General features: G+C 42.0%; 1 protein-coding gene across 4 annotated transcripts in view; it reads right to left on the bottom strand.

Annotated features, from left to right (window-relative positions):
- The window catches only part of edil3b (EGF-like repeats and discoidin I-like domains 3b), a 206,760-nt gene that overhangs the window by 122,621 nt on the left and 56,980 nt on the right, over positions 1 to 27,159 (bottom strand). For 3 of the 4 annotated variants that reach the window (XM_072582789.1, XM_072582776.1, XM_072582766.1), the window contains exon 3: positions 24,795 to 24,923. In XM_072582789.1, the coding sequence (XP_072438890.1) occupies positions 24,795 to 24,923 (129 nt within the window). The remainder of the gene's footprint in view (positions 1 to 24,794; positions 24,924 to 27,159) is intronic. The other variant, XM_072582780.1, reaches the window with a different exon arrangement.

Consider the following 27,159-nt stretch of genomic DNA (forward strand, 5'->3'; position numbering starts at 1 on the left):
CACAATTACCTTCAGGTGAAGGAAGTTTGATGAAAGAAGCTAATGCAAACTAGTTTTGCAAACGTAATTCAATTCTCTATTTCAAATAAATGATCTGATGTCATATTATTCTTTGTTCATGAGCAAAACACACAGCAATGCATGCAACGGTGTGGTGTTGTCTCTTCGGAACAATAACGTAAAGAATCTAAATTCAACTCACTGCAGCTGTTTCAGAATTTGAATTCAAGTTTAAAAAAAGGAAAACTGATCATCAGTGAAATCAATCTGCTGTTTGGCATAAAACCTTTACTGACTTATTTATGCCCTTCATGGAAGGAAACTGACCATCCTCACACAATCTGGCCCATGCTCAACTTCAGATCCACCACCACATGGTTGACTTTTAACAGCCCTCCAATGTAGCCCAGTAACTCACTCGGTTGCATCAAACTGGCAATAAATGAGAACCTTTTTGAAAAATGCCTGTTTAAGGCTTTCCTGGTAGCACAAGGTAGAGAAACTGGCTGATATAACAGTAAAGTACCGCAGCATTACTACTGGTTAGTGAGTACAATTACATCATGTCAAGTGAACAGGCAGTTCCTGGTACAAATGTCGAGATTGGCAGAAAGGTTTGACAAAAACATGACGATGGAAAGAAAGGTTAAGTATGAGACAAAGTGTGTACTAATTGTAGAGTCCCTCCTGTCAGTTTTCTGATGGAAAGCTGCTGCAACTGAACCATGCCCAGAAATTGTACTGGATATTATAGCAAATCACAATTTGTTGTAATTCTGTACTAATTTTATATTAACTAAAACATGAAATAAGGAATAAATATTAAAATAAAAATAGAGCTTATTTGTTCGTGATGTTGAGCAGCTACTCTAGCATTTCCAAATTTTAAAAATATATTTCTTTCTTACTTTAAAATGTAGTCTCACAAATGTATTCAATAAACAGGCCAAAATGTATTCCTAAAATACAAGAAACCTATGCAGAATGGTTCCCAAAAGGCATTAATGAAATAGAGTCTGTGAGCAATATAATTATGTAGCAGACTAATATATACTAAGAATATTTTAATCAATAATGTTTTCACCAACAGGCAGGGCAAGGGCTGAGTGGGAATATTTATAAACACATTTATATTACAGTCAAGACCAAGTCAGGGAATTTCCATATGAGTTTATAATTCCAGATATCACCCAACTCTATGGAGAACGTTTATATTAAGATTTTGGAGACGACAGCAGAGTCCAAGGATAAGGACTGAGTCAGGATTATTTTCAAGAATTTGGCTCAATTAGGAGCTTGGAACGTTTCTTTCACATTCGCATAACTGATTCGGGACTGAGTTTCAGATGGAATTCCATGCCAAAAAGCAAAGTGTTTTTTAAGCAAATTGTTAGAAGAAAGACGGATTGGTGCTGGGATAGTCAGGAAATTAGGAGTCCATTCAGCTTTGGGGAACTTATTTGCTTTTATTGCACATATCTCTTCTGACTTCAACACCTTAAATTTACCTCAAGATTGGAGTGGTGCTGGAAAAGCACAGCAGGTCAGGCAGCATCCGTGAAGCAGGAAAATCGACGTTTCAGGCAAAAGCCCTTCATCTGCCTGACCTGCTGTGCTTTTCCAGCACCACTGTAATCTTGACTCTGATCTCCAGCATCTGCAGTGCTCACTTTCGCCACTTTAAATTTACCCTCAGATGCAACCTCAGTATCTACCTGCAGCTTCAAGATACGTTTATTGCCCCTTGCCACTCAACATTCCCTCTAAAATCAAACATAATCTCTAAGATCCAATTATCAATGGCATCCTCACATTTTCCTCCATTGCACGCGCTCTTGTATTCCCTGCTTTTCATCCTCATTGTTTTCCATAGCAAAGTCACTTTCACTCTAATATCTCCATCTCATAGTTGAACATTCATCTTTGCATGCTGTCTAGTATTTTACAAGTATTCATTCTGTTAAAGACAGATTGCATGTTTTAAAACAAATATCTCTCCCTATTATCATCTGTTCATATGCAGATTGAGGCTTTCCCACACTCCCCCTGCTTGTGGATTCTGACTGCGCACTGTAACAACAGAGTGGGAAATTTAAACCAAAAGTAGAGTTTTGCATCATACATGCTGAGATGCGAGGGAATACTTCACAACACAGGCATGCTTGCAAACATACACAGCGATTGAATCAGAAAGGATCAAGAAATCATTCAATTTGCAATAACTTTGATAAAAAAGAACTGAAGTATACTGATGATCAATGTCCTTGCTTTTAAAGGTGGAGTCCCAAAGTATAAAGCTACAGTTAGTAGTTTGGAATTTCTTTATGGAAATAGTTGAGTAGCTAGCCAGCTGTCGAAAAATCATAAAACAAAATCTCTTCAAAAGTCAGGTGAGAAAGATTTTCTGAAGTCAAACTTCTGTTTCATTGTTATGATGAATGCAAGTTTTACTTGCAAAGAACACAAATACAGAATGTTGGGTGCTTTTATAGATCAGAGCCTTTACCTTTGAATGCTAGAATTAGGGGTGCTGATATTGAGAGTAGATTTTGTACATGCATCACTGGCACCTAAACTGACTGCTATTTCAAAATTGTATGGTTAAAAGGAGTGGATTCAGTAATAGATAGTCATGTGTTCAAGCTTCCCAAAGAGGAGAAGCAATACCATCATGATAGAGGCTTGTATTAAAGCCAACTGTCTATGGCCCATTCCAGAGGTTCAGTGGACATCTTGTAGGATGAGTACAGCTTGCAACTCTATAGTATAGTGGTTTTTCTTGTAGATGGTTCTCTCTGTAGAAGGTTTCAACACAACAGCCAGCATCTCAGACAGATCAGGAAGAACATTCTTTCTAAGTTACATAACTGTGCATGTGATCGGTCACTCTGATGCTCCATGCATGGTGATCAGTGCGGTAACTCAGATTGCAACATTGTCTTCCAAGTGTCATGCACAGACATTGGGGGTTTCCATACAAGACAAAAAAAATTAGAGGAAATGCTGATCCAGCCCCAGTCTATTCAGCCTCTCCCTATAGCTCAAATCCTCTGTGATGATAGCTTCCAAGATGTTTCTGGGAGGTTATTGGCAAGTCCAGCCACATATATAGCAGACTTCTTCTGGGCTGCTGAATATGTTTTCAAAATAGTCATGAAATATATTTCTATATTTCTATTAAAAATCAGTTTTACTCCATTCGTGACAGTAACCACTGAGGTATGCATTAGAAAGCCTAAATGCTCACACTATAATAGACACATCAGTCCTAAAAAATAATCTTAAAAATACTTGCTTCCAGCTGTGGAGCATGATGGAAGAAGAGGTGGGGATTATAAATTGGCAACAATTAAGAATGGGTCAGGGAACAGAATCATGGCAGGTTGAGGACAGATAAAAATGGTGGCCATCTTGAAGATGAAGAAGCTTAAAACAGCTGGAAATTGAGCCTGGAAGTAGAGAGGGCTAGACAGACCGTAAAACAAAATTAAAAATAAAGTTGTTAAAAACTTAACAACTAAAGATAAAGCTGTTAAGAAAGACAGCATTCATTTGAAAAATTCCGGCCCAAGTCCTTGAAAATATTCAGGAACCGTGTGTGGCCACCCGGTGGGCAGAGCATGTTAGTACATGGAAATTTTCAAAAGTGACCAGGAATACATATTTCGCATGAGTACAGGAAATTATGGTGGGAAAAGTCAACATAAGAGTGAGAAAATAAAGCATGAGAGCTAGAAATAAGGTGTTATTGGCAGGACATGTGTGCAAATGCAACATTCATAACAAGAATTAAACACAGATGTGGTACTGTTCAAAGGTCCAAAGCTTCAGCGGCTAATTTTAAGCGCCACTGTTTGTATCAAATCACAGTAACAGTCTATAAGTAGCATCAGGTCAATTATGATTTTGGTCACACTGGCGGCGACATCTTAGATTAAATATTGGCATTCAAAAGATCACAATTATATTCTTCATGTACAAATATAAGGTTTAGTGGAGAACCAAGCTGAAAGAAGTTTAGAAGAGATCTAAAAAGGAGAGAGAGAGAGACTTTGAGAATGATTAGCAGTTAACATAAAACTGAACTCAAAAGGTTTTACAAATATATACTTGTAAGGAAACTTGCATTGGATTATGCAAGTCCGAAGTGGCACATTATGATTGGATGAAGTAAATTGCTCCATTTTAAACAGATTACATAAACTTTAAGGTTTTTGAAAGCATGAATGGTTTCAGTCAAGTAAATAAATGGGAACAACCAATAACCAGAGAACACGGATTTAGAGTGATGGCAAATGAACCAGAAATTTTTTTTTCAATCTTGCAAGTTCTTGTGATCTGGAATGCACTGCTTGAAAAGGTCGTGGAAGGAAACACAATAGCAACATGCAAAAGGAAATTGGACAAATTCCCAAGAAGAAAAGTTGCAGACTTTTGGGGAAAGATGAGGAAGTGCATCAAGTTTGACAGCTCATCCAAAGGTTCAGCACCAGTATGATGGACTGAGTGGGCTCCTTACATAGAGTATTATTTTACGCAGTGGACATGACATTCTCCCTCTGTCCCCAAATATATTTGAGGGTGGGTGCACAAGTAATAGAGCAGGTGACATTCCCTCTGACTCCACACCCACACCTTACCCGTTTTGTAAATTGTGCAGACAGCCTGCCCACCCTTAAGCTGATTGAGCCCCTTAAGTGGTCCATTAATGGCTATTTGGTGGCACTAATCTCCCTCTACAGCTATTTAAAGTTGATGAGGAACAGGCTGAGGCAAGGTTGTAGTCTAGCAGCTTTCATTAAGGGTGTTGCTGTTGGACCTTTGAGAAAATTCCCTGACCCTGCCAGCAGTACCCATCAATTCCAGTTCCCATAGGTGTTGACCAACTTTAATCCCCCACACTAGCATCTCAAAACCATCCACTTTTTCCTGCTTGGACTGCAGCCAGGGCTGTCAAAGTCCTTGACTTGAAGTTAAGTTCAGGTTCCATCAGTCTTCTTTCTGTAGGACAGCATAGCTGGCAATTGAACGTGCTCTGCAGATTAGCAAACAGATCTTTAAAGGTAAGGGAGCGGAGGTATAGAGATGTGAGGGAAAACCTTTCACCCAGAGGGTGGTGGGAATCTGGAATTCACTGCCTAGGAGGGTGGGAGGGCAAAAGCACTTAAAGTTTATGAAGTAAATGGGATTAGATCAGTTTAGGATACCTAGTTGGCATGGACGCATTGGACTGTTTTGTGTTGTATAACTCTGGCTTTAAGTATTTATATGTGCACTTGCAATGCCAAAGCATACAACGCTGTAGGCCAAGTGCTGGAAAATGAGACTGGAGTAATTAGGTGATTGTTTTCGCTAAGTGCAGAAGGGCCTTCTTCTGTGTTGCAGGTTTCAGTGACCCTCGGACAGCACTTCCTGCTTAACTGGGAACATATGCTCCCCTCTGAAACTACTAATGTTGCCCCCGTATTATATGATTGCAGGACAGCCAGCTTTTCATCAGGCAGGCTAACAACCAGATTTTTGTTTGGACTGTTTGGGGTTTGAGGGGGTAGGAAGAACTGTGAGGAATACAATAGTTGCCCCTGCATCTCTCCATGACAGCATTGATAGGAGGGAATACTGCACAGTCCTTGTGGAGGGGCAGAAACATTTTCACACTTACTAAACCGATCATGGAGTGTGAAGTATCATCATTTAATGTGTATAAATTCAGACCTTATTCAGCAATTTCAAACTGGGCATATAGGAGGTGCTGTGAGGCATCAGAAATCACAGAATTGTCATACAATGCAGGGTCTGGCATATCTATGACTCTGCTGTTACGATCAAGGGAGGGATTCGTTCTGGTTCAATGATTGAGCAATACCAGCCATACCTAAGGGAAATTACAACACCACACTATATGCATGCTAAGCAGCAGAAGCAGCATGTGAGAAATGATCCCAGAACCACCAAACCACATCAAAGCTCTCCAGTGCAACCTTGTCAAATCCAGAGTGTGTTGATCAATCAAACAACTAACATGAAAAGGAGCCTCCAAAACTGTTCCTATCTTCATCAATGTTGGAGCCCAACATATCATCATAAAAGCCAAGATGTGCCAGAAATCTCAAGTGAATTATCTATTGGGTTCTCCTTCTGAGGTTTTGATCATCATAACTTTGAATGTTTGGCCAATTTGACTGACTCCACATGGTGTCAATAAATGTCTGAAAGCACTGGACATACTGAGTGGAATTTTTTAGGAGTTTGAGCAATATTGGCTAGGTATATATGTGTGGCAGAATCGGGTGACAAGGATAATGAGGTCCATCACTGAAAATAAAGTAAAGAAAGTTGAGAACACAGCCCAGACCATCTTGCAAGCCAATCTTCCATCCATTGACTTCATGCACACTTCCCTTTGCCACAGAAGGGCAGGCAAAATCATCAAAGACCCCTCCCACCCTGTTTATAATCCCTCCCAACCTCTTCTGTCAGACAGAAGATACAAAGGTTTAAACACATGTACCAACATGTTCAAGCACAGCTTCTTCCATGCTTTTATTAGACTTCTGGATGGACCTCTCAAATTTCAAATCTAATGTTGATCTTGCCTTTTGTGCACTTTCTTTGCAGCTGTAACTTTATACTCCTTGCTCTGTTCAATCATCCTATGTTCTTTGTATGTTATGACGTGCCTGTACTGCATGCATAACAAAATGTTTCACTGTACTCAGGTACATGCGACAACAATAAATCAAATCTAACCCTTACCGTAAAGCTATCTCAACATCAAGAACAATTTGTGTCTTTTTATTCACAAGCGGTGTGATGAGAATCTTGCTAGGCAGCAGCACGTTGTTTATTGGCAATGAATAATGACTGTTAAATACCTTGTTAACAATCCAATTTGCCTCATTAATATTCAGCAAGAAAGCAGAGCGAGCTTGTGGCAAATTCAGTTTGTTGCTTGCTCCCAATGATCTCCATTTTTGAAACTAGGGCACCTGCCACATGCACCATGCCCATGGACATTGGCATCGGACATGCTGCCAGCCTCTAAAACCGCCATGGTGCAGTGGGCTGCTTCAACAACAATCATTGTAATTTCTGCTGTCTTTCAGTGTCATTAAGAGTAGGCACAAAGCCAAGAAGCTCGTCATAGTTGACAGTCAAATCAAGGGGTTTTAGGCCGAATCAGTGAGGGACAGTCACTGATAACAGTTCAAACCTGCTCAAGGTGGTCAGATTCAGGATCTTCTGCTTATAATGGGTGAGGAGCTAAATGACAGGTAGCACACCCCCTGCCTTGACCCTTTTTGCCCTGTTGTGAGCTGTTACTCGTATGGAATGAGAGAGAGGCAGATATTATGGGTGATAAAAGCAGGTACATTTATAGGACTGAAATAAAGAAAACTATTTGCAAGTAACTTTATTTTTAGACATCAAAAGAATTTTAGAATTAGTAAAGGCAGTAAAATAATGTCAAAAGAAGAATATGAGAAACTTCCCTGAAGTAAGGTGCAGGCATATGATAATTTGAGAGTTCTATGGCATTCACCTCAAGAAAGGATCTTGTGCAAATGACTTATTGTTTTCTGAAATTGCAACTCCATTGGAATTGCAAATGAGCTAGTAACTGGAGAGGTTAACAAATTCAATAATTTCAAATCTTTCCCCAAGCCAGTAAGTCATGACCAACATCATTACTATTCAGAAAACAGGCTACAGCTATCACCAAGTTTGAAGATAGTAAATCAGGATGTTGGATGATGAAAACATTTTAAACATGAACAATTATAGGATAGAATAAATAAGGCATTAAGCATTTCCACAGTTCTGATGTCCCACAACAGGAAGTCATGGGACAAGCCCTGATTTCAACAATTAAAAACATATGGAATGGCATATTTGGTCAGCCCCTCATCAACCACTACAGGGTTATGCAGATATATCCTTTATGACTTGACAATGGTAGGCAGTAGAGGCACTACTACAGAGCAGTGAAGCCCCCACTTTGAGTGCATTATGTGTCCTTGTGACTATCAGTGTTTCTTCCAAGGAGCGTTCAAAATGGAGGACGACTCAATTATTTGGAGATGCAGGTAGCTGGTAGTCAACCAAGCCCGGTTTGATTTAATACCATGAGTCTCTATCAGGTCAGGAATCAATGTTGAGGATGCCGAGGGCCACACATTCCTAACTGTTTATCACTGCACTGCTACCTCGGTTAGTGGGACAGGATGCATCCAAGGATGTAGTTGGTAGAAAGTGAGGACTCCAAATGCTGGAGATCAGAGTCGAAGAGTGTGGTGCTGGAGAAGCACAGCAGGTCAGGCAGCATCCAAGGAGCAGGAGAATCGACGTTTTTGGCATAAGCCCTTCATCAGGAATCACGAAACGCCGATTCTCCTGCTCCTCGGATGCTGCCTGACCAGCTGTGCTTTTCCAGCACCACACTCACGACCCTACATCCAAGGATGATTTGGATATTGATCTGCGGATATACTAGACTTATACCTAGCAGGGTGGATGACTTCTTCCATTATCAAAGAGTAAAACCATCTTCCACTTTTTGTATGCTTCATAGGCAATCTGTATCTTTATGCAAAAATTTATAAATTTAGGACTGAAACTGATCCACATTGATCAGCTCCTGAGAAATTTCAGTCATATGCAGTCTAGCTTATGGATGTTACTGTTTACACCACCAGAGGTGAAGTCTAACTGGGACAACAAGCCAAACATAGCAAAGCAGCCACACTGAATGATGCCAGCAAACATAACAGGGGCACAGAAATAGGGCTGAACTCAAAATGGGGCTCAACATTTTGTGATTGTATCCTTGTCCCATGGGAGTTGTTGATGAATAGCAATAAAAATGCATATTTTCCCAGCTGTGATGAAAGACCAGTATTTTGGATTAGTGGTGCTGGAAGAGCACAGCAGTTCAAGCAGCATCCGAGGAGCAGCAAAAATCGATGTTTCGGGCAAAAGCCCTTCATCAGGAATCCATGAAAGATCAGTAGCCAACCGCAAGGATATATTTTGCGGCCACTGCTGTTTGTCATTTTTATAAATGACCCGGATGAGGGTTAGTAAATTTGTGGACAACACGAAGGTCAACAGTGTTGTGGATAGTACCGAAGGATGTTGTGGGTTACAGAGGGACAGAGATAAGCTGCAGAGCTGGGCTGAGAGGTGACAAATGGAGTTTAATGCGGAAAAGTATGAGGTGATTCATTTTGCAAGGAGCAACAGGAATAAAGAGTAATGTTAATATTCTTAGTAGTGTAGATGAACAAAGATATCTTGGTGTCCATGTGCATAGATCTTTGAAAGTTTCCACCTAGGTTGATAGGATTGTTAAGAAGGCATATGGTGTGTTATCTTTTATTAGTAGAGGGATTGAGTTTTGGAGCCATGAGGTCATGCTGCATCTGTGCAAAACTTTGCTGTGGCCACACTTGGAATATTGTGTACAGTTCTGGTCACCGCATTATAGGAAGGATATGGAAGCTTTGGAAAGGGTTCAGAGCAGATTTACTAGGAGGTTGCCTGGTATTGAGGGAAGGTCTTATGAGGAAAGGCCGAGGTACTTGAGGCGGTTTTCGTTAGAGGGAAGGTGATTGAAAGGTGACTTAATTGAGACTTAGAAGGTAATCAGAGGGTTAGATAGGGTGGACAGTGAGAACCTTTTCCTCAGATGGTGATGGTTAGCATGAGGGGACACTGCTTTAATTGAGAGTTGATAGGTATAAGACAGATGTCAGAAGTAGTTTCTTTTCTCAGTAATAGGGGCGTGGAACAGCCTGCCTGCAACAGTAGTAGATTCACTAATTTTAAGGGCATTTAAATGGTCATTGGATCAACATATGAATGAAAATGGATTGATGTAGGTTAGATGGGTTGCAGATTGGTTTCACAGATTGACGCAACATTGAGGGCAGAAGGGCTTGTACTGCATTGCAATGTTCTACGTTCTGATAATGCCTGAACTACAGAAGGTTGTCGCTTCTTTTCTGTTTGAACCCAGAAAAATGTGTAAGAGGAAGTACCACAGTGGTGCCAGCCCTGTAACATTGGCAGCTGTAATGAAATGACAGACATTAATTACACGGGAGACATCTAATGGAGATGCCTGCTATCCAACCTCCAAAATGACACTCCTCTGCAGTGGCAACCTTACAATGGTAGCTCATTCACAGGGGCACTATTGAACACAGCAGCAAATACCCTGGTGGAGCCATCCTTTAGTGGCATTGTAGGCAGTTTCTCTTGTCCAGATTAATGGCACAGGCCTCTACAGCCACCACTATCTAGGTTTCCTTCATCTGCTGAGATGGTTTCTTTTTACCATTTGTAGGGAAAAGAACTTCCACCTCTCCTGTGGCACTGGATTCTGCCTGTTCTCTGGCATCTCTTCAAAGACCAAAGTTCAGTCTGGTTGCCTTTTAAATGTGGTGCCTGGATATTGGAGCCCAGACATTCTGGTCAGGCTTCAGAACTTATAACTTAGAGTTTTTACTCACACACAAATAAGCATGAGGGTACCTGACCCAACCCTGAGCAGATGTTCCTCTCACATTTAGTGCCTACATGCTTAATCTGACAAAAAAAAATCTGGCCCAGGTCTCTGGAGCATTAGTCTACGCCTCTACATTACTTGTCCGGTTGAATTACCACTGCACTACCATTCCCATGAACTTGATAATGTTAAGAAAATAACTCAGTTTAGTTTTAGAAGGGAAGGAAGAAAAAAAAAGGTGTGTGTCTCAGTGTGTCGAGAAGTCACCCTGCAGCATCTTTTCATAGCCTGTTAGTCAAACAGGACACCATTAATCATTCCTCTTGGTTGGGAACAATATATGGTGGAAATGAATTAGGAAAGGTGTGGAAAAAGGTAATTTCAGGGAAAAAAAAAGCAAAAAACATCTGAAGCTCATGCAAAACTTCAATAATGAAAATGAATTTTCAGCCTTATCTCTTTTAAGCAATGCATATTCATTCCACCATGTACTAACCCTATCACTTCACTTTTACTGGAGAGAAAGCTATTCATAAGGATCCCAATAATTAATTCAACCTTTTAACTAGACAAAGATATCTAAGTCCAATATTATCTTCAGCTCTAAATGAAATAGATGAAAAAATACCTTAAGTCAGTTTTTGAGGACATAAATAGCTTCTTCCATTCCCAATATTCTATTATTCTCAATATGTCAATCAAGTTACCAAACCCAAATACAATGCATCATATTTTATAATAGAAATTCAAAAGGATTATTAAGAATGAGATCACCCTCTGAATAAAATCACCACAGTAACATCAGTTCTGCCAACCACTGAGTTAGTAAGTGGGTTTTTTAATCTTAATCAGAATGGTTGTTCAGACTATTAGCATTTGTGTTTGGCCAGTGAAGTTGGAACAAAGCCAGAGGAGAAATGGCTTTAAAACAAAATCAATCTGCATTTTGTCCTTTGCGTCTGAGGTATCCCCAACAAGGGTTTAACTGTATGCAAGCAAGTCTTTATTTCAGTAAACACCATTCAAAACAAGAGATTCTTGCAAGTTCAGCTTTTAAATATTCATCCTGAAGATGGAGAGGTTGATGGCATGCTTAATATTTATTGTCTTCAGTGTTTCTAAGAAAGTGGTGAGTACCCACTGACTTTACAGAAATAGCACTAATGTGTCCAGGTGAGGATGACTTTATTTTCATTCACTGACTTCCTTTCTAGGTGGTGAAGTTTGTGGTTTTCGAAGGGATAGCTGATGATTGATTAGTGAATTTCTAAAGTATAACTTGTACATTACGTACCTAGCAATCAAAACACAATAAAAAGAGGAAAAGGATTTTTAGACTAGTGCAGGAGGACAATCAAATGCATTGCTCAGATCGAGGTGCTGTTGAGTCTCCAGAGACTTCTAGTACTGTAAACATCCAGGGCAAAGGGCACTATTCCATCACATTATGACTTGTGCCTTGGAAGTGCTTTGAGGATTCAAAATGCAAATTAATCACAACAGAATATCTGACTTGCCTCCTTAAGTATTGTTGGTCCAATTAATCTGGTCAATAGTGACAATAGGATGGCAATGTTGGGGAAACTGGTGATGGTAACTCATTTGAGTACTAAATAGGAGGAGCTTGGATTTTATCTTTCCAATAAGATCATTGCTTGCCATTTGTGTAGTGTAAATGTTGTTTGTCACTGAACAGCCCAAGTTTAAATGTTGTCAATGTTTCAGTGCATGCAACAAATTGAGCTAACACTGTGCAATCATCAAGGGCCTCAGCTCTGCTTTATAGAGTCATAGAGATGTACAGTATGGAAACAGACCCTTCAGTCCAACCCGTCCATGCCGACCAGATATCTCAACCCTGTCTAGTTCCACCTGCCAGCACCCGGCCCATATCCCTCCAAACTCTTCCTATTCATATACCCTTCCAAATGCCTCTTAAAATATTGCAATTGTATCAGTCTCCACCACATCATTTGGCAGCTCATGCCATACACGTACCACCCTCTGCATGAAAAAGTTGCCCCGTAGGTCTCTTTTATATCTTTCCCCTCTCACCCTAAACCTATGCCCTCTAATTCTGGACTCCCCGACCCCAGGGAAAAGACTTTGTCTATTTACCCGATCCATGCTCCTCATAATTTTGTAAACCTCTATAAGGTCACCCTTCAGCCTCCGAAGCTCCAGGGAAAACAACCCCAGCCTGTTCAGCCTCTCCCTGTAGCTCAGATCCTCCAACCCTGGCAACATCCTTGTAAATCTTTTCTGAACCCTTTCAAATTTCACAACATCTTTCTGATAGGAAGGAGACCAGAATTGCACACAATATTCCAAGAGTGGCCTAACCAATGTCCTGTACAGCCGCAACATGACCTCCCAACTCCTGTACTCAATACTCTGATCAATAAAGGAAAGCCTATCAAACACCTTCTTCACTATCCTATCTACCTGCGACTCCACTTTCAAGGAGCTATGAACCTGCACTCCAAGGTCTCTTTGTTCAGCAACACTTCCAAGGACCTTACCATTCAGTGAATAAGTCCTGCTAAGATTTGCTTTCCCAAAATGCAGCACATCGCATTTATCTGAATTAAACTCCATCTGCCACTTCTCAGCCCATTGGCCCATCTAGTCCAGATCCTGTTGTAATCGGAGGGTTACCTCAGATTACAACAGGATCCGGGCGGCATGGTGGCACAGTGGTTAGCACTGCTGCCTCACAGCGCCAGAGACCTGGGTTCAGTTCCCACTTCAGGCGACTGACTGTGTGGAGTTTGCACATTCTCCCCGTGTCTGTGTGGGTTTCCTCCGGGTGCTCCGGTTTCCTCCCACAGTCCAAAGATGTGCAGGTCAGGTGAATTGGCCATGCTAAATTGCCTGTAGTGTTAGGTAAGGGATAAATGTAGGGGTATGGGTAGGCTGCGCTTCAGCGGGTTGGTGTGGACTTGTTGGGCCAAAGGGCCTGTTTCCACACTGTTAAGTAATCTAATCTAATCTTCGCTGTCCACTGCGCCTCCAATTTTGGTGTCATCTGCAAACTTACTAACTGTACCTCTTATGCACGCATCCAAATCATTTATGTAAGTGACAAAAAGTAGAGGGCCGAGCACCGATCCTTGTGGCACTCCACTGGTCACAGGCCTCCAGTCTGAAAAACAACCCTCCACCATGACCCTCTGTCTTCTACCTTTGAGCTAGTTCTGTACCCACATGGCTAGTTCTCCCTGTATTCAATGAGATCTAACCTTGCTAATCAATCTCATTTCCTTTTTTAAATGTCCAGCAGTGCTCTTACAACTGAATATTTTCTTTTCCCCATCACCAAATCACCTGTGACATTTTTCATCTGTTAACCACCACCAGTTTTCCAGTTAATTAATTTACATACAGAAATGCAGACTATCAACGGTAAGCGAGAGAGGAAAGGGGTATATTTGTCTTTATAACAAAAGAAAGGTCATTGATGAAGTATCTGAAAATGGTTGGTCCAAGGACATTACCCACGGGAACTTCTATTCTGGGCTAAGAGGATTACTACAGCACAATTACAAAATTATTTATTTCTTTTCCTTTTGATTCATATTGACTTTAGTTTTACTGAAGCTCCTGAATATCACATTCAACTGATTACTACCTGTTTGCCTTGATACTTTATCAATACTTGATATGTATTGATACTTTAAGAATCCATATTGTGTCTACAAGTTATTGAATACTTTTAAAGTGGAAGATGATTCTTGTCTAACAGTGCACTCAAAGGTAGTCAACAGTAGGTCTGAAATGTGGAGTTGAGACCACAATCAGATTAGCTATGATCATTTTGAATGGTGAAGCAGGCTTGAGTGCTCAAACAGCTTACTCCTGATCCTAATGACCAACAATAGTTACTTGGTTACCATGAGACCTTTCAATCTCAGATTTTTGTTGAATTCATGTTTCATCACTTGGTGTGATCTGATCTGACAATGCTCCCAGAACATTAGCCTGGGGTTTTGGATAATTAGTGCAGCAACATCACAACAATGTCTCTGTTTCCAATAAGTGTGCCTTATAAATGGTAGAGAGGGTCAGGAGGTGAGTTCCTACTTGTTAACCTGCTCTGTGGCCAGCTATATTTGCTTCATATCTGAATCATTGTGAAAGGTGCTGAACAGTACAATCATTGACATACTTTGCCTAAGGAGGGTTAGACACTGGTGAAACAACTGAAGATGGTTGGGCCTTGAACACTGCCCTGAGGAATTCCTGCAGGTACAGGCCCTTCATAGGTACAGGCCCTTCATCTCTCCAAACCTGCACAGACACATTTTGATCTTCCCTTACAAGATCTGTACCCATCTATTCCTTTCCTATTCACATATTCGACCAGGTGCTTCTTGAATACTGCTATTGTGTCTGCTTCTACCACTTCCCTGGGCAGCACATTTCAGTCACTCACCACCCTTTGTGTTAAAAGCATGCCTCACATCTCTTTTAAACTTGCTCTCCTCCACCCAAAACCTTGAACCTGTGTCCTCTAGTAATTGACTCCTCCACCCTGGGAAAAAGCCTGATACTTTCCACTCTATCCATGCCATTCACACAATCATATAAATTTCATCCCTCAACCTCCTGCATCCCAGTGAAAACAAATCCAGCTTTTCCAGCCTTTCTTCATAGCTAAAATCTTCCATACCAGACAACATCCTGGTAAACCTTTTCTGTACGCTCTCCAAAGCATCCACATCCTTCTGCTACTCTGGTGACCAGAACTGGAAGCTAACCAGACCTGAACTGCAATATTCTAATTGTGGCCTGAGTTCTAGAAAGCTATAGCACAACTTGCCTATCCTTATACTCAATGAAGGCAAGCATGCCATAGGTCTTTTTTTACTGCCTTATCTACCGGCGCTGCCATCTTCAGTGATCTGTGGATCTGCACACCCAGATCCCAATGCATGTCAATACACTAAGGATACTACCATTCATTGTAGAATTTCTACCTGTACTTATCCTTCCAAAATACATAACCTCACATCTGCCATTTTACTGCCCAGGCCTCCAATTGATCTAGATCCTGCTGTGTCTTCTGACATTTTCAACATCTGCCATTCTACCATCTTTGTACCATCTGCAAACTTAGTCATTTGACCAGCCACGTTTTTCTCCAAATTATTTCTGTAGACCACAAAACAGCAGAGGTCCCAGCACTGATTCCCTGGTCACTGGTGACAATCCTCCATTCTGGAAAGTCATCCTTCCACCACTACCCTGGTCTTCTATGATTAAGCCAGTTCTGTATCCATCTTGCCAGCTCATCCGATGCCATGTGATCTCACCTTTTGCACCAGTCTGCCATGGGGGAACCTTTACTGAAGTCCATATAGACAACATCAACTGCTATGTCCTGGGTTTAAGATGCTTCATCTCCCAATAACAACGTGTTAATTTCTGCTGGGATGACTCCAAAGAGTGGAGAGTTTTCCCCTGATTCCCAGTGACTTCAGTTTTGCGAGGATTCTTTGATGCTATACTTAGTCGAATGCTGCCTTGATGTGAAGGTCAGTCATTCTCACCTCACCTCTGGAGTTCAGGTCTTTTGTCCTTATTTGAAGTACAGTTTGAGCAAAGTCAGGAGCCAAGTGGCTGGCAGAACCCAAAATGAGAGTCTGTGAGCTGGTTATTATTTTTCAAGCATCATGCAATAGCACTGTTGACGACACCTCATCACCTTGACTGACAGTAGACTGATAGGATGGTAATTGGCTGGGTTTAATTTGTCCTACCTTTGTATACAGGACATGCCTGGGCAATTTTCTATATTGCTGTGTTGATGCCAATGTTGTAGCTATACTAGAAGTGCAAGGCTAGGGCTTAGGTAAGTCGACAAGTCCTCAGTACCATAACTGAAATGTCAGGACATGTAGCCTTTGTAGAATCCAATGTCTTTAACCTTTTTTTGATATCACACAGAGTGAATCATACTGTTTGAAGACTGGCATCTGTGATGCTGCTGCAATAGATCATCCACTTGGCACCTCCCACTGAAGAGGAATGCAAGCCTTCAGCCCTGCCTTTTAGATCTTCAAAAGTAATATATTTCTCTTGTCTTTATCTTCAAAGAAAAAAAAACAAACTCTACTATTTCCAAAGTTATCATGCAATGTCCATTAAGTTTAAAGGAACATTATATCCTGTACATTACAAAGCAAAGAATATCTATCATATACTTACGCTGACTTGATTCAAGTTATTACTGGCTTTCCATAGAATCATATGGGAAAGAAAGAGACTCTTCAGTCCAATGTGTCAGTGCCAATCATCAAGGATCTATTGACACTGGTCCTAATTTCCAGCATTTACCTTGTAGCTTTGTTTGCTATGGCACTTCAGATATTCATCTACATACTTCCCTAAATCCCCTCTAAACCTAACCTTTGCTTTAAATCTATGGCTCCTGGTTATTGACTCCTCTGCTGAAGGGAAAGATTTCTCCCTACTTTTGCTCGTAGGTTGAGTCATTGAGTCATACAGTGTGAAAACAGACCCTTCGGTCCAACCAGTCCATGCCAAACATCATCCCAAACTAAACTAATCTCACCTGCCTGCTCCTGGTCATATCGCGCAAAGGTCCCAGCTATGCCTGCCTCTTTGTTGGGTATGTGGAACTGTCCATCTTCCACAGCTACACTGGCATCATTCCCCACCTTTACTTCCGCTACATCAATGACTGTATTGGCGCTACCTCATGGTCCCACAAGCAAGATGTACAGTTCATCAACTTCACAAACACCTTCCACCCTGACCTCAAAATTCACCTCCTTCCCTTTCCTGGACCTCTCCATCTCCGGCGACAGGCTAGATACGGACAATTACTATAAACCCACCGACTCCCACAGCTACCTCCTGTAAAAGTGCCATCCCCTATTCCCAATTCCTCCGCATCTGCTCCCAGGAGGATCAATTCTACTACAGAATATCCCAGATGGAATCGTCCTTCAAAGACCACAATTTCCCCTCCCACGTGGTCGATGATGCCCTCCAGCATATCTCCTTCACTGCCCGCTCTTCTGCCCTTGAACCCCACCCCTCCAATTGCAGCAGGGATGGAACCCCCTGGTCCTCACCTTCCACCCCGCCAACCTCCAGATACACCACAGCCACCTGCAAACAGACACCATCACCAGGGACATATTTCCCTTCCCATCCCTATCTACATGATGAGAGAGACCATTCTTTCTGCAACTCCTTGTTCAGATCCAACATCACCCCCCGATCCACACCCCACTCTCGGCACCTTCCTCTGCCACTGCCTGGCCCATACCTCCCCGTCACCTTCATTCAAAGCCTCTTCCATATCCAACAGAAACTTATCTGTACTTCCACGCGTGTTATCTACTGTATCTGTTGCACCCGATGTGGTTGCCTCTACATCGGGGAGACAGGATGCCAACTTGCGGATCATTTCAGAGAATATCTCTGGGTCACCTACACCAACTAACCCCTCCGCCCCATTCCTGAACACTTTAATTCCCCCTCCCACTCCATCAAGGCCACGCAGGTCATGAGCCTCGTCATTGCCAAACCCTGACCACCCGATGGCTCATCTTCTGCCTTGGGACTCTGCAACCACAAGGGGTCAATTTGGATTTCACCAGTTTCCTTATTTCCTCTCCTCCCACCTTATCCTAATCCCAAGCTTCCAACTCAGCACCACCCCCTTTGTCCTATCTGTCCATCTTCCTTCCCTCCCACCCATCCGCTCCAGCCTCCTCTTCCCCCCGGCCTATCACTTCCACCCCTGGCCCACAGGCCTCATTTCTGATGAAGAGCTTATGCCCGAAACGTCGATTCTCCTGCTCCTCAGATGCTACCTGACCTGCTGTGCTTTTCCAGCACCACACTCTGATCTCCAGCATCTGCAGTCCTTACTTTCTCCTCATATCCCTCCAAACCTTTCCTATTCAAGTATCCATCCAAATGTATTTTAAAAGTTGTAATTGTATATGCATCCATCACTTCCTCAGGAAGTTCATTTCACACACTAATCACCCTCTGTGTAAAAGACTTGCCTCTTATGTCTTTTTAAAAATCTCTCTCCTCTTAAAAACATGCCCCCTAGGGCCATCTTAGGGAAAAGTCAACTACCATCTATACCTCTCATTATTTTATAAACTTCTATCAGATCACCTCTCAACCTCCTGTGCTCCAATGAAAAAAATCCCAGCTTTTCTTTATAACTCAAATCTTCCATACCCGGCAACATCTTGGTAAATCTCTTATGAACCCTCTCCAGCTTCATAATATTCTTCCTAGAACTGCGCGACTAGAACTGGACACAGTATTCCAGAAGAGGCCTGTACAATGTCCTGTACAACCTCAACATAACGTCCCAACTCCTACACTCAAAGGACTGAGCAATGAAGGCAAACATGCCAAATGCCTTTTTAACTACCCTGCTTTTTGTGATGCAGACTTTCAAAAAAAAATTATATACCTGCACCCTTAGGTCCATCTGTTCTATATCACTACCTCGGGTCATACTATGAACAGTATGAACCCTACCCTTATTTGTTATACCAAAATGCAATACCTCACATTTACTCCACACCCGCCTTTCTAGTCCCTCGTCATTTTTGAAATGCTCCAGCCTGGACGACTTCCTGGTGATTTGCCACTGTAATCTCAATGATGCAATCACATCCTACCGAGAGTGCAGTAACGAGAACTGCACACAGTACTCCAGCTGTGGTGGAACTAATGTTTATACAGTTCCATCATAACCATCCACCCGCTTGTATTAAATGTCTCGGCAATAAAGACTAATATCCCAATCTTAATCACCTTATTCACCTGCCCTATTGCCTTCAAGGATCCATGGCCATACACACCAAGGTCCTTCTGAGCGTCTGTACATTCTTGGTCCTACCATTTATAATGTATTTCCTTGCCTAGTTAGTCCTCCCAAAATGCAACATTTTTCAGTATTAATTCTCATTTGCCATTGTTCTGCCCATCTGACCAGCCCATTTAAATTGTCTCATTACCATTTATTACACCACTAATTTTCATCATATCTGAGATCTTACTGATCAAATCTTCCAGATTTATGTCAAAATCATTAATGTGCTTTATAAGCAGCATGGGACGCAGCACCAAATCCTGTATTACAAATTTGGACACAGACATCCAGTCACAAAACTAGCCTTCAACCACCACCCTCATGTTCCTGCCACTAAGCTGGTTTGGGATATAGTTTGACGAATTGTTCTGAATCAAATGGACTCTTACCTTCCTGACCAGTCACACATGGAGACTTTGTTAAAAGCCTTACTGAAGTCCCATCCACCTGGACATCCCGTGCTGGCCTCTTACCTGCCCTCGATCTCTTCATAGCCAACTGCCGTCGCGACATTAACCGACTCAACTTCTCCACCCCTCTCATCCACTCCAACCTCTCACCCTCAGAACGTGCAGCCCTCCACTGCCTCCGTTCCAACCCCAACCTCACGATCAAACCGGCAGATAAGGAAGTTGCGGTAGTAGTTTGGCGCACTGACCTTTACACTGCTGAGGCTAAACGCCAGCCTGCGGACACCTCCTCCTACTGCCCCCTTGACCATGACCCCACCTCCCACCACCAAACCATCATCTCCCAGACCATCCATAACCTCATCACCTCAGGGGATCTCCCATCCACCGCCTCCAACCTCAGTCCCACAACCCCGCTCCGCCCGTTTCTACCTCCTGCCCAAAATCCACAAACCTGACTGCCCCGGCCGACCCATTGTCTCAGCCTGCTCCTGCCCCACCGAACTCACCTCTGCATACCTCAACACGGTCCTGTCCCCCTTAGTCCAAGAACTCCCCACCTACGTTCGGGACACCACCCACGCCCTCCACCTCTATGATTTTCACTTCCCCGGTCCCCAACGCCTTATCTTCACCATGGACATCCAGTCCCTGTACACCTCCATCCCCCATCACGAAGGACTCAAAGCCCTCCGCTTCTTCCTTTCCCGCCGTACCAACCAGTACCCTTCCACTGATATCCTCCTACAACTGACTGAACTGGTCCTCATTCTGAACAACTTCTCTTTCCAATCCTCCCACTTCCTCCAAACCAAAGGAGTAGCCATAGGCACCCGCATGGGCCCCAGTTATGCCTGCCTCTTCGTGGGATATGAGGAATAGTCCATCTTCCGCAGCTACACTGGCACCACCACCCACCTTTTCCTCCGCTACATTGATGACTGTATCGGCGCTGCCTCGTGCTCCCACGAGGAGGTTGAACAGTTCATCCATTTTACCAACACCTTCCACCCCGACCTCAAATTCACCTGGACCGTCTCAGACTCCTCCCTTCCCTTCCTAGACCTTTCCATTTCTATCTCGGGCGACCGAATCAACACGGACATTTACTATAAACCGACCGACTCCCACAGCTACCTAGACTACACCTCCTTCCACCCTGCCCCCTGTAAAAACGCCATCCCATATTCCCAATTCCTTCGTCTCCGCCGCATCTGCTCCCAGGAGGACCAGTTCCAAAACCGTACAACCCAGATGGCCTTCTTCTTCAAAGACCGCAATTTCCCCCCAGACGTGATCGACGATGCTCTCCACCGCATCTCCTCCACTTCCCGCTCCTCCGCCCTTGAGCCCCGCCCCTCCAATCGCCACCAGGCCAGAACCCCACTGGTCCTCACCTACCACCCCACCAACCTCCATATACATCGTATCATCCGTCGTCATTTCTGCCACCTCCAAACGGACCCCACCACCAAGGATATATTTCCCTCCCCTCCCCTATCAGTGTTCCAAAAAGACCACTCCCTCTGTGACTCCCTCGTCAGGTCCAAGCCCCCTACCAACCCAACCTCCACTCCCGGCACCTTCCCCTGCAACCGCAAGAAATGCAAAACTTGTGCCCACACCTCCCCCCTTACTTCTCTCCAAGGCCCCAAGGGATCCTTCCATATCTGCCACAAATTTATCTGCACCTCCACACACATCATTTATTGCACCCGCTGCACCCGATGTGGCCTTCTCTATATTGGAGAGACAGGCTGCCTACTTGCGGAATGTTTCAGAGAACACCTCTGGGTCACCCGGACCAACCAACCCAACCACCCCGTGGCTCAACACTTCAACTCCCCCTCCCACTCCACCAAGGACATGCAGGTCCTTGGACTTCTCCATCGCCAGACCATAGCAACATGACGGCTGAAGGAAGAGCGCCTCATCTTCTGCCTAGGAACCCTCCAACCACAAGGGATGAACTCAGATTTCTCCAGTTTCCTCATTTCCCCTCTCCCCACCTTGTCTCAGTCAAATCCCTCGAACTCAGCACCGCCTTCCTAACCTGCAATCTTCTTCCTGACCTCTCCGCCCCCATCCCCACTCTGGCTTATCACCCTCACCTTAACCTCCTTCCACCTATCACATTTCCAGCGCCCCTCCTCCAAGTCCCTCCTCCCTACCTTTTATCTTAGCCTGCTGGACACACTTTCCTCATTCCTGAAGAAGGGCTCATGCCCAAAACGTCGATTCTCCTGTTCCTTGGATGCTGCCTGACCTGCCTTTTCCAGCAACACATTTTCAGCTCGGATCTCCAGCATCTGCAGTCCTCACTTTCTCCTCCATGTAAACTACGTCCACTGCATTATTCTCATCCACATATCTTGTCACCTCTGAGAAAATTCATAAAGTCAACTGACTAAAAAAAAATCAGTGATCCTTCTGTAGTTCTGAAGTTGAGTCACAAGACTTGAAATTTTAACTCTGCTTTCTTTTCACAGATGCTGCCAGATCTGTTAACTTTTATTTTTGCTTCAGATCTTCAGCATCCGCAGTAGTTTTGTTTTAAAGTCACCTGACTTTCCTGGATTCATCCTTGCCTCTCCAGGGTGAGACTGATTCAACTTTCATAATTTTTTCCAAGTTTTCTCTACCATTGATGTTAGACTCACTGGTCTTTCACTCCCTGCTTCATTTGTTATCCTTCTTGAATAATGGGTAACACATGAACTGTCCTCCAGTACCTCTCCTGTATCCAGAGTTAATTTGAAAATTAATGCCAGGTCCCTCGCAATCTCCTCTGTTACCTCCCACAATTTTCTCCACTTCTGCTGCGTATTAATTTCCCTGAAGTAACTATAATCAAGTTGTAAAGTCATAGAAGCAGACCTGTTGGTCCAACTCATCCATTCTGATCAGATATCCTAACCAAATCTAGTTCCATTTTCCCGCAATTGGCCCATATCCCTTTAAACTCTTCCTATTCATATACTCATCCAGATGCCATTTAAATGCTGTAATTGTACTAGCCTCCACCACTTCTTCTGGCAGCTCATTCCATACACGCACCACCCTCTGTGTGAAAATGTTGCCCCTTAGGTCCATTTTAAATTTTTCCTCTCTCACCTTAAACCTATGCCCTTTGTTTCTAGATTCCCATACACCAGGGGAAAAGGCCTTGTCTATTTATCCTATTCATGCCCCTCATGATTTTGTAGACCTTTATAAAGGTCATTCCTCAGCCTCCGACGCTCCAGGGAAAACAGCACCAGCCTCTCCCTATAGCTCAAATCCTCCAACACTGGCAACATCCTTATAAATCTTTTCTGAACTCTTCCAAGTTTCACAACATCCTTCTGAAAGATGGGAGACCAGAATTGCACGCAATATTCCAAAAGTGGCCTAAACAATGTCCTGTACAGCCACAACAAGACTTCCCAACTCCTATACTCAATACTCTGGTCAATAAAAGGAAAGCATAACAAAATGTCTTCTTCACTATCCAGTCTACCTGCAACTCCACTTTCAAAGAACTATGAACCTGCACTTCAAAGTATCTTTGTTTAGCAACACTCCGTAGGACCTTACCATTAAGTGTATAAGTTCAGCTCAGATTTGCTTTCCCAAAATGCAGCACCTCGCATTTATCTGTATTAAACTCCATCTGCCACTTCTCAGCCCATTGGCCTTGTAATCGGAGGTAACCTTCTTCACTGTCCATTACATTTTAGTGTCATCTGCAAACTTACTAACTATACCTCTTATGCTCACATCCAAATCATTTATATAAATGACGAAAAGCAGTGAACCCAGCACCTATCCTTGTGGCACTCCACTGGTCACAGGTCTCCAGTCTGAAAAACAACCCTCCATCACCATCCTGTCTTCTACCTTCAAGCCAGTTCTAGATCCAAATGGCTAGTTATCCCTGTATTCCATGAGATCTAAACTTGCTAACCAGTCTCCCTTGTCAAATGCCTAACTGAAATCCATATTGATCATGTCCATACTCTGTCCTCATCAATCCTCTTTACTACTTCAAAAAATTCACAGGTTCTCACAAGTTTTGTTTGACAAATTGGAGAAGTCAACATATTGATTGGAAAACATTTACAGTAAAATCCATATAAAATTTATGACATTCTTAATAGCCATGGTCAACATTTATAACTTTCATACAGGTTATATCATAAACATGATTATCTTAAAAATAGTCATGCACATCAATTCAACCATTCCATATTTGCTCTTGTGACAATATTGGAATATAGTCAAAATATAGACAAGCGCAAGCATTAACAAAGACTAACAACACAAGGCACGGCAACAAATATAACTAGTGCAGAATTAATATTAGCCAGACATTCACCTGAGAAAGGTCAATATTTGGTGACTGCTGTGACAATACTATGACTTGGAGAGGTATACTTTGTCCTGTTTTTTTTATGAAGAGAGTTTGAGATAAATGGTGAAGTGGTCTGCTTCAAGCCAATAAAAAGTAAACAGCTTGTGAGGTTTTGGGGTTTTTGTTTTAAAGTTGGGACAATAGAAGCAGCCTGAATGGATAGGGTCAAGCTTCCACAGAATCAGGATTTTAGTTTTAACTTACAGTAGCTGTTGGGGGTTGTGAAAGCTGCGACATCTTTGATTGCTACAGCTCAAAGCTAGGGTTCTCTTCCAGCAGCTAGAACTGCATGTGAGACAATGTTAATGAATTTGCCTTTGCCAAGGATGCGTGTATTCTTAAGTATTTCTTTACTTTTATCTGTATTTTAACTGTAGTGTATGAATAAAAGAATGCTTTGCTTCAATCCTGGTAGTTTGACCAATCGAATTGCATCTGCAAATGCAACAGGCAGTTGCCTTTAAAACAAGAACAAAGAAGGGTCTATGCTATCTTCTGAATATATTTGGGGAATTTGGTCTGGTCCATAGCACTGTGAAAAGCTTAAGGAAAAGATAGACATGCAAGAAAAAAGGTTTTGCCATGGTTTGTGCTTGCACTTACCAACCTCCACAACACTAGAACAGTTGGGACCTGTGAATCCATTGGGACACTCACATGAAAAAGGTTCATCTGCCAACCCACTCATGCAAATGCCTCCATTCTCACATGGGTTGGGTCCACATATTTCCCCTGTTAATTGAAATTTTAAAGAAGTTATTATTAAAAGAGATGGCACTATAAAAAGTGATAAGATGAAAAACTTACATAAAAGAGAGCAAGACAAATTGATAGATCACAATTATGTCAACTGGATCATCACCAAAAATAATTATAGAAACCCTGTAGGTAACAATGCAGCAGTGAATTCATCTAATAACTTAATGTTTGTGGTACATCCAAAACGAATGATAGGTCACTGTCACCTTCCTATTTGCCATTTTAGAAGTACCCATTTGCACCAATTATGCAACTCGATCATGTAATGGAACTTTATTATTCTAAAAGATCTGTTAAGATGAAGTGCAAAATCCAGTATTGTGGGATTGCATACAATTGATAAAGTAACTGAGTGTTTATAAAGGCATGATTTCGCTGTGTAAAGTACTCATTCATCAAAGTTGAAGTTTGTTTTTAGTTTGCCAGTTATTAATGGAGAAAACAGTGACCATTCTGATAGACATGGCACAAACAAGGATACTTCTCTCTAATCTGCACAGGGACTCCCTTCCACATTCAATTGATCTTCAGCTTCAACTGGACTGATTCATATAAATTCCTTTTTTTGACTTAGATAAAATGACAATCAAGAACCTTCAGTTTCCACATCAACCTTGGACAAGAACAACAAACCTTTCAATTAATTAGTGGAAAATAGTGACAGAGTTGATATTTAGTTCTAAAAACCCATTTTGAAGAATTTATTTCAAAGTCAAGCCATTCGTACAGCAAAAATATTACAACATTCCAAGCGTAAGAATAAATGTAAAATTCATAATACAGTAAGAAACATAATTTATCCTCCACAACAGAAGATTTAAGGATGATGCAGCCAAATCACCCTATCTTGACAGAATTCCACTGAAAAGGACTGAAATATTTTTACCTCTCCCCGAAAAGCAGCTAATTCTACACACACAAGGGATCCTAATCTTCTTGGCAAAGACTCAAGAGTTCACTGTTCTAATCAACAGTACCAACAGGGGGCTCACAAAGAATAATTACATTAATTAGTGAGGTAGGGGAAGGAGATATTTGCATATTTACTTTGCAATTGCTATTTTTGTGGTTAGGCACCCCTGTGCATCCTTGCACACTCAGCATTTACTTGATTGGTGAGCCCAGCCTCTGAGTCAGAAGGTAAACTTTTAAGTCCTATTACATAGTCTTGAACACAGACTGGGAATTTTGTGATTTTTTTTTATCCCCCACTAGGGTGAGGGCTACTTCTGGTAAGCAACACCCCACAAGATCAAACACCAATCGGGTACTTAATTGCTGACTGGTGACTATTCAATCAGGTGTCCTGTTCGACCTAAAGCCCCGGTCAATCAGTTTCTCATTTGGAATTCACCATTTACATTTTCTTAATAGCTAGACTTCCTATTCACCATGTCAAGCTCTCCAGAATTTGAAACTCATTTTGGGAAATTCATAACCATTTCCACATCTTTTCATATACCAATTTCTGCATCAAAAATATCACCTTCTGGAATTATCTACCATTGAGAGTTTAGTTTCCTGCCTTTAACTCAAAGCAAAAAGTCACAGAAGATACCAGGAGCTGAAACCATAAAAAGAAATGTTAGGATCACCTTGGAAATGATTTTTTTTATTACATCACCTCCTAACTTAAAAACATTAGCTGTTGTCTTTGTTTCTTAATGTTACCATGTGGATTGTATTTTGCAAAATACAATGATAGGGTCTTTATCAGCTTTAACCATCGTGATCAACATTAATAATGATGGTAATTCAGAATGCAACAGCTTCCAACATTATCCATCATTGCAGTGTTTCACTAAGTTAGTCAAAAATAAAGATACCTGCTAGTCCCCGTGACTTCTTTCCACTCTTGTGCTGCCATTTTCAGTTGATTTGAGTCATGAAATTCTTCACAAGTTACTTCTAATTCTCAATATATATTATAAGCCAAGGATATAAAACTTTAGTCACCGCCATTACATCTCATTTGATCACCATCTTGTATGAATTTGGAATCTCAAACTGAATCTAAGGAATAAATTTTCTGTAAAAGTAGTGTGCCACACTTTACCCAAGCTGCATGAAAGTAGTAAAATGCCAGAAATTGCTCATTTTGCAAGCATATCAGAACCATACATATAGTGTTTCTTTCAATCCAATAAAAGCTACAACAAATCTTTGCAGCCACTCTAGAAAGTAAGATTGCTTCAATGAAGAATTAGTA

The sequence above is a fragment of the Chiloscyllium punctatum genome, chromosome 2 (genome assembly GCF_047496795.1).
Source record: "Chiloscyllium punctatum isolate Juve2018m chromosome 2, sChiPun1.3, whole genome shotgun sequence".
NCBI lineage: Eukaryota > Metazoa > Chordata > Chondrichthyes > Orectolobiformes > Hemiscylliidae > Chiloscyllium > Chiloscyllium punctatum.